Below are 13,502 nucleotides of genomic sequence, written 5' to 3' on the forward strand. Positions count from 1 at the left end.
TTCCAGTGATGAACTCTTGAAAGAGCAATAAGTTTAACATCAGATTTTAGTAATATCAAGCCTCAGTTACAAAGTGTTTTGAAGCAGTGAACAAAGTTGACCTATTTAGAAAATGTCATTAAAATGAAATAGCTCACTTTTAATTTAGGATTTTACCGATTTAAGTTTTGTAAAATAAGTTATTTCCAAACCAGTGAGATTACCATAATAATCTCAAATTATTTTATACAATTATATTATGTAAAGAATTATACATTTTTGAGCTTCATACAATTACTTTTGGTGTGTAATTTCATAAAACTATTCCCCAATATACTATACTTCATGGCATTTAGCTTCCTTTGAGGAGCACGTATGTCATAAGTTCTTTAGCATTTATGAGAAAGTATTGTTGAGACCAACCACAATTTGTTTAGTTTTCTACACATATGGATGACTCTTGATTATAGGCTCCAGGATTGAAGCAATTCATTCCTAACTAATCCTCTAATAAGGAAGATAGGTACGAGAAACACATAAGTTACAGAACAAACCACCTGGATTTGCATTCCAGTATTTGATTAAAAAAAAAATCCTGACCCAAGTCTGCCATTGACGCAAGTGGCACGCAGAAAATATCTAGCTATATTTGTGTAGAGTGCTTTTGAGGCGATCTTAGGGGAGAACAGCAGCTTAACATAAACTGAATCAGGTGTTAATATTTTATGTTTAATGCAATGCCACTTTGTTGAAAATACTCTTTGAATCAATGGGTTCGACAAAGCAAGAAGGTTATTCTCAGAGTTTTAAGAACATAATTTACAGAATGTATTTGATTCATTACTGTACAATTATGCAACACTGTACATAACTTACACACTGCCAGGACTGCCAGGATTTTAGTAATACTGCTGACAGAAAAAGACATGAAAAATCTCAAGTGCACTTTCCATACAAAGAATACCAAGTGTGTAACATCGTCTTTCCGTGTACGATAAAGAAGGTAACACAAGAAATTCATTGGTAAGATATGTATTTTAAAACGCCTCAGTCAATACATGAGCTTCTGATTACAGCCTATTTACAGTATGTGGTCAAAAAGTGGACCCAAGGGTGTTCACACAGTAATCTGTCATGAAATACAGTAACTGCTTGTGTGTTGGTATCAAAACCATGTATGCTACCAATATGCACAGTAAACAAACGAGGTTATTGACTGTTTACTGACTAGAGTGCATCATCACATTGACCATTTAGTATTTTTTGAAAGTACAGTGGAGCCCACGTAAGACAGTCTTAACTTGTGTCTTACTGGTCAACTTTTATATAAGTTGCAATACATTTCTTTCAAGCCCCATTCATCCCTGAAACATATCTTATTTCTGCTTATGTTTTGCTTGAGCAAATGTTAAATATCCATATGTAGCATACCCATCTCAGTTCTCGGGTTACTTTAGCACCTTCAAAGGTGCAGTTCTGAAGTACAGCATTCACTGTATAGTAACCGGTTCTAGCCGAGTGCAAATGTCGCATCAGTATTTGAACCAATGAGTGATTATTCAACAGCATATATTGCTTGATGTGGCAGTATCTTGTTTGGCCCACCCAGCCCTTTTCAAAGCTGAAATAAAACACTTTTACACACTGCTTGCTGTCCGATTTTAAACGGGATAGCTTATTAGGTTCTATACTGATATTCCAACACTTTCATCAATGAGCGAAAAGATTGAGGACAACCCATGGAACATAATGGTCATTTAATTTTTTTTTGAAGAAGTGTTAAGTTAGTTTTCTTAAAAGGTTGAGAACAGTGCAAGATGATGTGTATGTCTGATCTGCAGTAAAAATAAAAAACTACAAAAATGTTTTTGTTTTTTTTTTAAACAAAGTTTTATACCATACACTTTCCCACACCTGGTGGGATGAAAAGCTGTTGTATCAACAGAGTGGTGTAACACACGGAGTAATATAACACTGGTAGTGTAACATTCCAACTGGATCAATACAGTGCATACTACGCCATAAGACATTATGGCTCAATTCCCTACTGCTTCATTAAGAAAAAAATGTTGAGATGCGTATGGTATTGTTGACCCCACATATTAAAATAGTCGTGTATACAATCCCAACAATGTTAGGCTTGTGTCACGCCACACTGACCATACACCAAAACAAGCCAACTCATACACACAATGTATAACGCACTTAACTATGTTCTATGCATGGAGTCAGGAGGGGTGTTCATTTCTCTACAGGAACTTTTAAGTTAAAGCTAGTTGCATGAATTAATTTTTGCGTGTGTAAATGTGAAATACAGCAGGTAATAGAAAGATATGTAGCTTATACTGCTAATGAACAAGATCTTGTACAACCAACTTACACTTTGGTTAATTGTTGGTTAAATCTTGCTTACTCAGTTTTGTATCGCACCAAAACAATTATGTATCTTTAACAGATACTTACTCTAATGTACAGTACTGCTATTGTATCTGCAGGGAGTGTATTTTAATGCACTTCTACTCGTACAAAAGTTATGAACTGCATCTTGATGCACATGGACACTAACCTTTACACAACCAGTGTGCTGTGTGTAGAGGTATTTTAACACCACAAAAGGTTTAAAACCACCAAATTAAAAATAAAACTTCCACAAACTTGTAAGAAATAACTTCTCCTTAACTATAAATTAAAATGCAGCAAAGTCACAGGGACAAGCAGGAACACAATCTTCAGTCTAAAAATATATTTGCTTGCAGTCTGCCACCAACGAGTAGGGAACCCTAGATCCAGGTATTCTGATATAACAATCTTCTTGGAGCTTCTGTGCCATCCATAGGGATGTTAAATTATGTTTTTCTTTTTTCTGAAAAAAGTTAAAACAATGACTACATTTATAGAAGAGCTCTCAGACATCCATCTAATGTACATGTTTTGTACCGACGCCCTTCCTTTTGCCATACTATTTAAACGTGAAGAGAAAAGTTATATACAGTACTGTTACAGAACCGACTGTTTTTGATAATGAAACAGATGTGAAATCTACTGTAAAGTCGCACAATACAGAAAACTGTTGCTCCACCTCTTACAACATAAATGTATACTATGGGAATATTGCACCATGTTTCTTTGTTAAGTTGGAATCCCTTTTTTCACACCTTTCTGTATTTCAAGAGCCCGCAATTTTTTCCAAAGTTCTTCCCGCTCTTTTTCCTTTTTCTTTTCCCTGAAAAATATTTAAAAAGAAAGTAGGATCATGTTATGAGTTGTGAGTTAATATTTTATTTCATAATGTACTACTGCAGATGAGAAAAGTACACCACTTTTGGAGCTCATGCACTTTTAGGAGTACCATAACACAGAATTACTACTTTACTCCAAGGTGTGATCTCCATTTGAGTCTGGCTGTTAACACAGCAAAGCTCCTTTCTGGCTGCCTGCCGAGTGGCAGCCAGGAGACGTAAACAACAGATAGCCTCGTCCCTTCAAAATTGAGGGGAAAATCATGGTAGCAACAGTGGAAACTCGAACGAAAAAAGTGAAGGGCATCAAACCTCTTCACCTTTTTGTCTAATGGTTCATTCTCCATTGTGTTATGATAAAGTTGAATAAAATTAAGTTTCAGTGTCTGTTTTCATTGGGTCTCTCAGGTGGACTGTGAATTATAAATGATAATGCATGACAACATACTGCATATATGTCATTAGAACACAGCAAGTGCCCAACACATGCTTTTTAGCTTCATGATGTTGAGCTTTTCCTGATACTCCTATTAGAATCATAGAAAATAGATGCAGGAGCAGGCCATTCAACCCTTCGAGCCTGCACCACCATTCAATAAGATTATGGCTGATCATTCACCTCAGTACCCCTTTCCTGCTTTCTCTCCATACCCCTTGATTCCTTTAGCCGTAAGGGCCATATCTAATTCCCTCTTGAATACATCTAAAGAACTGGCCTCAACAACTCTCTATGGTAGAGAATGCCACAGGTTAACAACTCAGTGAAGAAGTTTCTCCTCATCTCGGTCCTAAATGGCTTCCAACACATGCTTTTTAGCTTCCTGATTAATTTTACTGCATTCGGCACACTCAGCGCTCCATATGTTGCTTTAGTTCCACTTGCAGTAGATTGCTGTCCCAGTTTTTGATGTTATGGCCAGCTTAAGATGAGGCAGCAACTACAGATGTAAAGGCGTCTTGTGTTTTCAGTTATTTTCCATACCCTTCCCCTTTCAAAGATCTGCTGTCACTGATTTTTGAGTAAATCCACATTATAGCTATGCCTCACTGCAGCACTAAAACACACAAATCTACATCGGTATAGGATTTTTGTGCTTAAATTAAGGTAACAATTAAGAAAATCCTATATTGAACACCATCATTAATCTATTAATAACCCCGATTAAAGACAGTAAAATCTTACTTTTGCCGATCTGACTTGTAGGTTGCTGTCAGCGAATCAAATAAGGCGCTGTTCATTTCCATAAATGCCTTCAGTACATTGTAGACTAAAGCTACAATTGCCCTGCACAATACAGAACAATGCTTAGAAAATACGCTTTGACCAAATTAGCATGTATATAGGAAATGCTAAACAGTTTTTAAAAAATGGTCAGAAAAACACGTAATAATTTCAGTATTGATGGAATATCGCTAAATCCCAACAGGTCATTACCAGTAAATATGACCAATGTGCATGTATACAATTTCAAAGAGTAATCAAGCCTTCGGTTTTGTGCACAAATACAATGCCACGATGTTTTGGGACTAAAGGAAGAGTAGTACAAAGAAGGTAGTGCAGGGGTCCCATCTGATCATCCCCCTGCAAAACAGATACACTGTTTTGAGTGCTGTTGAGGGAGATGACTCATTAGGGGAGAGCAACAGCAGCCAAGTTCATGGCACCGTGGCTGGCTCTGTTGTACAGGAGGGCATAAAAAAAGAGTGGGAGAGCGATAGTGATAGGGGATTCAATCATAAGGGGAATAGATAGGCGTTTCTGCGGCCGCAATCGAGACTCCAGGATGGTATGTTGCCTCCCTGGTGCAAGGGTCAAGGATGTCTCCGAGCGAGTGCAGGACATTCTGAAAAGGGAGGGAGAACAGCCAGTTGTCGTGGTGCACATTGGTACCAACGACATAGGTAAAAAAAAAGGGATAAGGTCCTACGAGACAAATTTAAGGAGCTAGGAATTAAATTAAAAAGTAGGACCTCAAAAGTAGTAATCTCGGGATTGCTACCAGTGCCACGTGCTAGTCAGAGTAGGAATCGCAGGATAGCACAGATGAATACGTGGCTTGAGCAGTGGTGCAGCAGGGAGGGATTCAAATTCGTGGGGCATTGGAACAGGTTCTGGGAGAGGTGGGACCAGTACAAACCGGACGGTCTGCACTTGGGCAGGAACAGAACCAATGTCCTAGGGGGAGTGTTTGCTAGTGCTGTTGGTGAGGAGTTAAACTAATATGGCAGGGGGATGGGAACCAATACAGGGAGACAGAGGGAAACAAAAAGGAGACAAAAACAAAAGACAAAAAAGAGATGAGTAAAAGTGGAGGGCAGAGAAACCAAAGGCAAGAAACAAAAAGGACCACTGAATATAAAAGGGCTGCAGGAGGGGTAAAAACTAAAAATCATGGTTTAAAAACTAGGATGAAAACACACTACCTAAATGCACGCAGCATTAGAAATAAAGTAAATGAATTGACGGCACAAATCATTACAAATGGGTATGATTTGGTGGCCATTACAGAAACATGGTTGCAAGGTGGCCAAGACTTGGAATTAAACATACAGGGGTATCTGACGATTCAGAAAGATAGGCAAGAAGGGAAAGGAGGTGGGGTAGCTCTGTTAATAAAGGATGATATCAGGGCAGTTGTGAGGGATGATATTGGCTCCAATGAACAAAATGTTGAATCATTGTGGGTGGAGATTAGAGATAGTAAGGGGAAAAAGTCACTGGTCGGCGTAGTTTATAGGCCCCCAAATAATAACTTCATGGTGGGGCGGGCAATAATCAAGGGAATAATGGAGGCATGTGAAAAAGGAACAGCAGCAGTTATGGGGGATTTTAACCTACATATCGATTGGTCAAATCAAATCGCAGGGGGTAGCCTGGAGGAGGAAGTCATAGAATGCATACGGGATTGTTTCTTAGAACAGTATGTAACAGAGCCTACAAGGGAGCAAGCCATTTTGGATCTGGTCCTGTGCAACGAGACAGGAAAAATAAACGATCTCCTCGTAAAAGATCCTCTCGGAATGAGTGATCACAATATGGTTGAATTTGTAATACAGATTGAGGATGAGGAAGTTGTGTCAGAAACGAGCGTACTATGCTTAAACAAAGGGGACTACAGTGGAATGAGGACAGAGTTGGCTAAAGTAGACTGCAAACAAGGACTAAACGGTGGCACAATTGAGGAACAGTGGAGGACTTTTAAGGAGCTCTTTCATAATGCGCAACGAAAATATATTCCAGTGAAAAAGAAGGGTGGCAAGAGAAGAGATAACCAGCCGTGGATAACCAAGGAAATAAAGGAAAGTATCAAATCAAAGACCAATGCGTATAAGGTGGCTAAGGTTAGTGGGAAACTAGAAGATTGGGAAAATTTTAAGCAACAGCAAAGAATGACTAAAAAAGCAATAAAGAAAGGGAAGATAGATTACGAAGGTAAACTTGCGCAAAACATAAAAACAGATAGTAAAAGCTTTTACAGATATATAAAACGGAAAAGAGTGACTAAAGTAAATGTTGGTCCTTTAGAAGATGAAAAGGGGGATTTAATAATGGGAAATGTGGAAATGGCCGAGACCTTAAACAATTATTTTGCTTCCGTCTTCACAGTGGAAGACACAAAAACCATGCCAAAAATTGCTGGTCATAGGAATGTGGGAAGAGAGGACCTTGAGATGATCACTATCACTAGGGAGGTAGTGCTGGACAGACTAATGGGACTCAAGGTAGACAAGTCCCCTGGTTCTGATGAAATGCATTCCAGGGTATTAAAAGAGATGGCAGAAGTTATAGCAGATGCATGTGTTATAATCTGCCAAAATTCTCTGGACTCTGGGGAGGTACCAGCGGATTGGAGAGCAGCTAATGTAACGCCTCTGTTTAAAAAAGGGGGCAGGCAAAAGGCAGGTAACTATAGGCCGGTTAGTTTAACATCTGTAGTGGGGAAAATGCTTGAAACTATCATTAAGAAATAGCGGGACATCTGGATAGGAATAGTGCAATCAAGCAGACGCAGCATGGATTCATGAAAGGGAAATCATGTTTAACTAACTTACTGGAATTCTTTGAGGATATAACGAGCATGGTGGATAGAGGTGTACCGATGGATGTGGTGTATTTAGATTTCCAAAAGGCATTCGATAAGGTGCCACACAAAAGGTTACCGCAGAAGATAAAGGTACGCGGAGTCAGAGGAAATGTATTAGCATGGATAGAGAATTGGCTGGCGAACAGAATGCAGAGTCGGGATAAATGGGTCTTTTTCCGGTTGGAAATCAGTGGTTAGTGGTGTGCCACAGGGATCAGTACTGGGACCACAATTGTTTACAATATACATAGATGACCTAGAAGAGGGGACAGAGTGTAGTGCAACAAAATTTGCAGATGACACGAAGATTAGTGGGAAAGCGGGTTGTGTTGAGGACTCAGAGAGGCTGCAAGGAGATTTGGATAGGTTCAGCGAATGGGCTAAGGTTTGGCAGATGGAATACAATGTCGGAAAGTGTGAGGTCATCCACCTTGGGGAAAAAAAAACAGTAAAAGGGAATATTATTTGAATGGGGAGAAATTACAACATGCTGAGGTGCAGAGGGACCTGGGGGTCCTTGTGCATGAATCCCAAAAGGTTAGTTTGCAGGTGCAGCAGGTAATCAGGAAGGCAAATGGAATGTTGGCCTTCATTGCGAAAGGGATGGAGTACAAAAGCAGGAAGGTGTTGCTGCAACTGTATAAGGTATTGGGTAAGGCCGCACCTGGAGTACTGCGTGCAGTTTTGGTCACCTTACTTAAGGAAGGATGTACTAGCTTTGGAAGGGGTACAGAAACGATTCACTAGGCTGATTCCGGAGATGAGGGGGTTACCTTATGATGATAGATTGAGTACACTGGGTCTTTACTCCTTGGAGTTCAGAAGGATGAGGGGTGATCTTATATAAACATTTATCATGAAAGGGATAGACAAGATAGAGGCAGAGAGGTTGTTTCCATTGGTGGGGGAGACTAGAACTAGGGGGCACAGCCTCAAAATACGGAGGAGCCAATTTAAAACAGAGTTGAGAAAGAATTTCTTCTCCCAGAGGGTTGTGAATCTGTGGAATTCTCAGCCCAAGGAAGCAGTTGAGGCTAGCTCATTGAATGTTTTCAAGTCAAAGATAGATAGATTTTTAAGCAATAAGGGAATTAATGGTTACGGGGAGAGGGCGGGTAAGTGGAGCTGAGTCCACGACCAGATCAGCCATGATCTTATTGAATGGCGGAGCAGGCTCGAGGGGCTAGATGCCTACTCCTGTTCCTAATTCTTATGTTCTTATGTTCTTATAAAGAAATTAAAGCAAGAACTACAATAATTTATTGTTATCAGCTCCTCTGTATTGCCAAGATATGATATAAACAAAATCCCCCAAATAGTAGATGACTGTATAAAAATATTCAGCCTTAGGGTATCATTTTTCAGAACAGATGATTATGTTTATACCAAAACATGTTTGGTACTATTAAAAAGTTACCGATTAAAATTAAGGCAGGGAGGAAAATGAAACATTTTCTCAGATGACAAGTGTCCGCACATTGTTCAATTCCAAGAGCAATCCCTTGAACATGCAAGGTTTCAAGTAAATGAAACACATGACAAGCCTGAGCAACTTTGCCACAAAAGTGGAGCAGAAGATATGTCAGACACAGTATTTTCTGTCTGTTCCCTTCTTCCTGTAGAGGGCACCGTTTCTAAAGGATAATCTCATGCCTTTATCACCACTCAAGGTACTTTCCAGATTGCACTAAAAACCTGGATTGTCCCTCAGCCTCTCACCCTCTTGTGCCAGTTTTTCTAGCACTTATCTAGACCATTGCTTTTTCAAACTTTAGAAAATTGTGTGCCTGTCAGCACGCGGCTAGGTGCATGCATAGAGCTATCAAAGCTTTTCTCCCCCCCGCTGATTTAGTGCTCAATTACACAATAAATCAGGAAGAGTTACATTTCATCATCACACCTTTTGAATTACCTATGCATACTGCAAGTGAATCTCCAAGGGGAGAAGCAAATGGTTACTTTCTGGAAATCCAATGATCTGTTATAAACTTAACCGGGTTAATCAAGAAACTCAGCAGCAATAATCAAATAATGTTTTTGTTATCTGTATAAATAAATAAGCAATGGCCAAAGGTAACTATAGTCCAAAACATTTGGCTCTCGGGTTTTATTGAATAAATCCTCAATTAAATCATATTTTAATGATCTCATCACGTCCAACTTGCACAATGCAACTTTAATGTAATGAAATGTCCTATGGTGCTTCACTGTTGGGAAGGTGAGATCAAAGCAACATGTTTTGAGCAGCCTCTGAAGGAGGGAAGAAATGCATGGTGGATGGGTTTGGGAAGGAAATTACCAAGTGTGGGGGAGGGGCTGAAGGCAGAACAGTATAGTGCACAACCTGGGATATAGGGCCCAAGTTTCCACATGATTTGCGCCTGATTTTTAGGAGCAACTGGTGGAGAACGGACTATCTTAGAAATCGCAATTCTCCACATTTTTTTTTCTGCAGTTCTAGTCAGGTAGAACAGCTCCACTTTGGAACAGAATTTTGTCTTCAAAAGGGGGCGTGTCCGGCCACTGACGCCTGATTTGAAAGTTTCCACAGTGAAAACGTACTCCAAACTAACTTAGAATGGAGCAAGTGAAGATTTTTGTAGAACTGAAAAAACCTGTTCTACACATTAAAAAATCAGGCGCAGGTTACAAATTAGGCGTCCGGAACGAGGTGGGGGGAAGGGAAGTCATTAAATTCTATAATAAATCCTTATTTATACTTATACAAATATTATACAAATAAATCCAACCTGAATAAACATTTATAAGCAAAGAAAAGATTAAATAAACCATCTTCCTACCTGTGTGAAAGTGCTTCAGGTAGGGAGAATGCTGCAGCAAGCCTCACAAGTTGAGGCAGCCGTTCGTTCCCGCCCGGGGGGGGGGAAAGAGGCAGCCGTTCGTTCCCGCCCGGGGGGGGGAAAAGAAGAGGCAGCCGTTCGTTCCCGCGGGGGGGGGGGGGGGGCGAGGAGGAAGCCGTTCGTTCCCGCGGGGGGGGGGGGGGGGGAGAAGCCGTTCGACGGCGGGCGGGGAGGAGACAGTGAGAAGGCTGCAGGAAGCCTCAAGTTCAGCAGCCATTTCCTGATGGCAGGGGGGGGGGGGGGGGGGGAGGCCGTCGGGAAATGGCTGCCTCAACTTTGAGGCTTCCTGCAGCCTTCTCACTGCTGCAAGAAGCCTCAGTGCTGATGGCAATGTGCTTTTATTAAAAAATTTTCAAAAATTAAACAGCTACAAAGAACTACAAAAATGGTCGAGTGCCAATGTTTCCTTCACACTGCGCGTGCGCGAACGCTCCAACGCGCAGGATTGCCGGCAGGAAAAAAAACTAATTTAAATGGTACCCGCCCCCTCCCATTTACAAAATCGGCGTGAGTGGTAGGCTCCGTCCCCCTGGGCGCCGCGCCAAGCAGACATGGAGCTGCAGGGCGCTCCAGAATCGCGCGTTTTTTTTACAGCGCCATTTTCGCCGCGAAAAACAGGCGCCCGTTTTTTATCGTGTGGAAACTTGGGGCCATAGACTTGGAAGAGACTGCCAAGTGTAGGTGGTACAAGGTACTGAATAATTTGAGATGAGGAAATTGTAATCGATATGCTGTAGATTAGGGGTAGACAGGTACAATTGAGCTTGGCAGGGGGGGGGGCGGGAAAAATAGGTGAGAATTTCCTACAGGATGGGGTGCAGATACCTGTAGTAGAGTTCTGGATGAGGTGGATTTTGTGTTAAGTGGAGATGGGAAGTGGAGCCAGCAAGGATGGAATTGGAAAAGTAATGAAGAGTTCTGGTCACTATGGGGATGAGATAGAGATGGAGGTGGGGCAACTGTACAAATGGACAAGTAGGCAGTCTTGGTGATGGACCTGAGAGGGAGACCAAGGCAGCGTGGACCCAAGCAGCAGCAAGGCGGCAGTACCTCCGATGATTTCAACGACAAAAAACAAGGAGTGACGTTACAGGACAGCAGGTAGGTGAATGGTGGGTGAGTATTAACATTTATTCTCTCTAACCTAGGAGAGAGGTTTAAACTAGCAGCGGGAAATCATAACTTTTTATTAAATTTATAACTTAACCAGTTGAACTAATTAATATAACTATAAATAATCTTTGAATAAAGACGTTAATTAAATTTAATTCAGTTTCTGTAAAGTTAATAGTCAAATAAATAAAGCCATGGCAGGGCAGCTCGGTCCAGCGGAATGCGCATCCTGTGCCATGTGGGAACTCCAGGATGCTTCCAGTGTCCTGGACAACCACGTGTGCAGGTGGTGTTGTCAAGCTGGAGGAGCTTAAGCAGCAGCTGGCATCACTGCAGTGCATCTGCAAGGCTGAGAGCTACGTGGATAGCACATTCCAGGACGTGGTCACCCCACAGCTAAGGAGTGTGCAGGCAGAGAGGGAATGGGCGACCGCCAGACCGAAGAGGACCACCAGACAGAAAGTGCAGGCGTCCTCTGAATGCATGTCGCTCTCCAACTTATATTCTGTCCCGAGTACTGGAGAGAGCGATGGTTCCTCCGGAGAGTACAGCCAGAGTCAAGTCCGTGGCACCATGGGTGGCTCAGCTGTACAGGGGGCTGGGGGGGAAGAAGGAAGTTAGGGAAAGCAACAGAGGTATGGGATTCGATAGTTACGGGAGCAGACAGGCATTTCTGCGGCCGCAGACATGACTCCAGGATGGTATGTTACCTCCCCGGTGCCAGTGTTAAGGATGTCACTGAGCAGCTGCAGACCATTCTGAGGGGGGAGGGTGGACAGAAGTCGGGGTCCATATCAATACCAATGACATGGGTAGAAAGAGGGATGAGGTCCTGCAGGCATATTTTAGGGAGCTCGGAAAGAGATTAAAAAGCAGGTCCTCAAAGGTTGTAATCTCCAGATTACTCCTGGTGCCGCGAGCGAGTATAGAAATAGAAGGATAGAGCAGATGAATGCGTGGCTGGACAGATGGTGCAGGAGGGAGGGCTTCAGATTCCTGGACATTGGGGCCAGTTCTGAGAGAGGTGGGATCTGTACAGGCCAGACGGGTTGCGCCTCAACAGAGCTGGTACCAATATCCTCGTGCGGAGGTTTGCTTGTGCTGTTGTGGAGGATTTAAGTCAAGTTGGCAGGGGGATGGGCACCAGGATGTAGTATTAGAAAGGAGAAACATAGGGCACAAAAGATTGGGAGACAGATAGCACTAAAACAAGAAATACTAAAGGTATTAGGTGGAGTCAGACAGCGAGAACACAGGATAGGTTTACAGTGTATGTATGTGAATGCACAAAGCATAGTAAACAAGGTTGGTGAGCTGCAGGCGCAAATAGCCACATGGGAATATGCAGTAGTTGCAATAATAGAGACCTAGCTCAAAAAAGGGAAGGATTGGGTATTAAATATTTCTGGATGAAGGGTGTTCGGGAAAGATAGGAGGTAGTGTGGTAGTATTGGTAAAGAAGAATGTTAGTGCTGGAGAGCGAGGATGTCCTGGAGGGGGTCAAGGACAGAATCTATATGGCTAGAGTTAGGAAATAATAGAGGTGCCAGAGTTAGGAAATAATAGAGGTGCCATTACACTACTAGGTGTATTCTATAGGCCACCAACTAGTGGGAAAAATATGGAGGAGCAAATTTGCAGAGAAACTACAGAGAGGTGCAAGAACTAGAGTAGTGATAATGGGGGACTTCAACTATTCTAATATAGACTGGGATAGTAATAGTGTAAAGGGCAAGAATTTCTGAAGTGAGTTCAGGAGAACTTTCTTGATCAGTATGTTTCCGGCCCAATGAAGGAGGAGGCATTGCTGGATCTGGTTGAGTAATGAGGTAGATCAACTGGAGCAAGTGTCAGTAGGTGAACATTTAGGGAACAGTGATCATAGTATCATAAGGTTCAGATTAGCTATGGAAAAGGACAGGGATCAATCTAGAATAAAAATACTTAATTGGAGGGAGGCAAATTTCAGTGGGATGAGAACGGATCTGGTTCGGGTAAATCGGAATCAAAGATTGGTTGGCAAAGCTGTAGTGGAACAATGGCCTGCCTTTCAAGAGGAAATAGTTCAGGTACAGTCGAGGTACATTCCCGCGAAGGGAAAAGGTAAGGCAACTCAAGTGCGAGCTCCCTTGCTGATGAAAGAGAGACAGAAAGTAACATGAAGCAGAAAAAGATGCCAGGTCGAGAACACATGTGAGAATCAGGCTAAATATAGAAAGTTCAGA

The 13,502-nt window shown here is 41.8% G+C and overlaps 1 protein-coding gene across 2 annotated transcripts in view; it reads right to left on the bottom strand.

The window, feature by feature from the left end:
- Nucleotides 1–995: 995 nt before the first annotated feature.
- The window catches only part of ppp2r5eb (protein phosphatase 2, regulatory subunit B', epsilon isoform b), a 72,581-nt gene continuing 60,074 nt past the window's right edge, over nucleotides 996–13,502 (bottom strand). The window contains exons 11-13 of one of the 2 annotated variants that reach the window (XM_070879477.1): nucleotides 4,402–4,503; nucleotides 3,135–3,202; nucleotides 996–2,842 (exon numbers count right to left, since the gene is read on the bottom strand). In XM_070879477.1, coding sequence (XP_070735578.1) covers nucleotides 2,826–2,842; nucleotides 3,135–3,202; nucleotides 4,402–4,503 — 187 coding nt within the window. In that variant the 3' untranslated portion in view covers nucleotides 996–2,825. Of the gene's footprint in view, nucleotides 2,843–2,867; nucleotides 3,203–4,401; nucleotides 4,504–13,502 lie in introns of those variants that run through there. The other variant, XM_070879478.1, reaches the window with a different exon arrangement.

Source organism: Pristiophorus japonicus, chromosome 4 (genome assembly GCF_044704955.1).
Source record: "Pristiophorus japonicus isolate sPriJap1 chromosome 4, sPriJap1.hap1, whole genome shotgun sequence".
Lineage (NCBI taxonomy): Eukaryota > Metazoa > Chordata > Chondrichthyes > Pristiophoridae > Pristiophorus > Pristiophorus japonicus.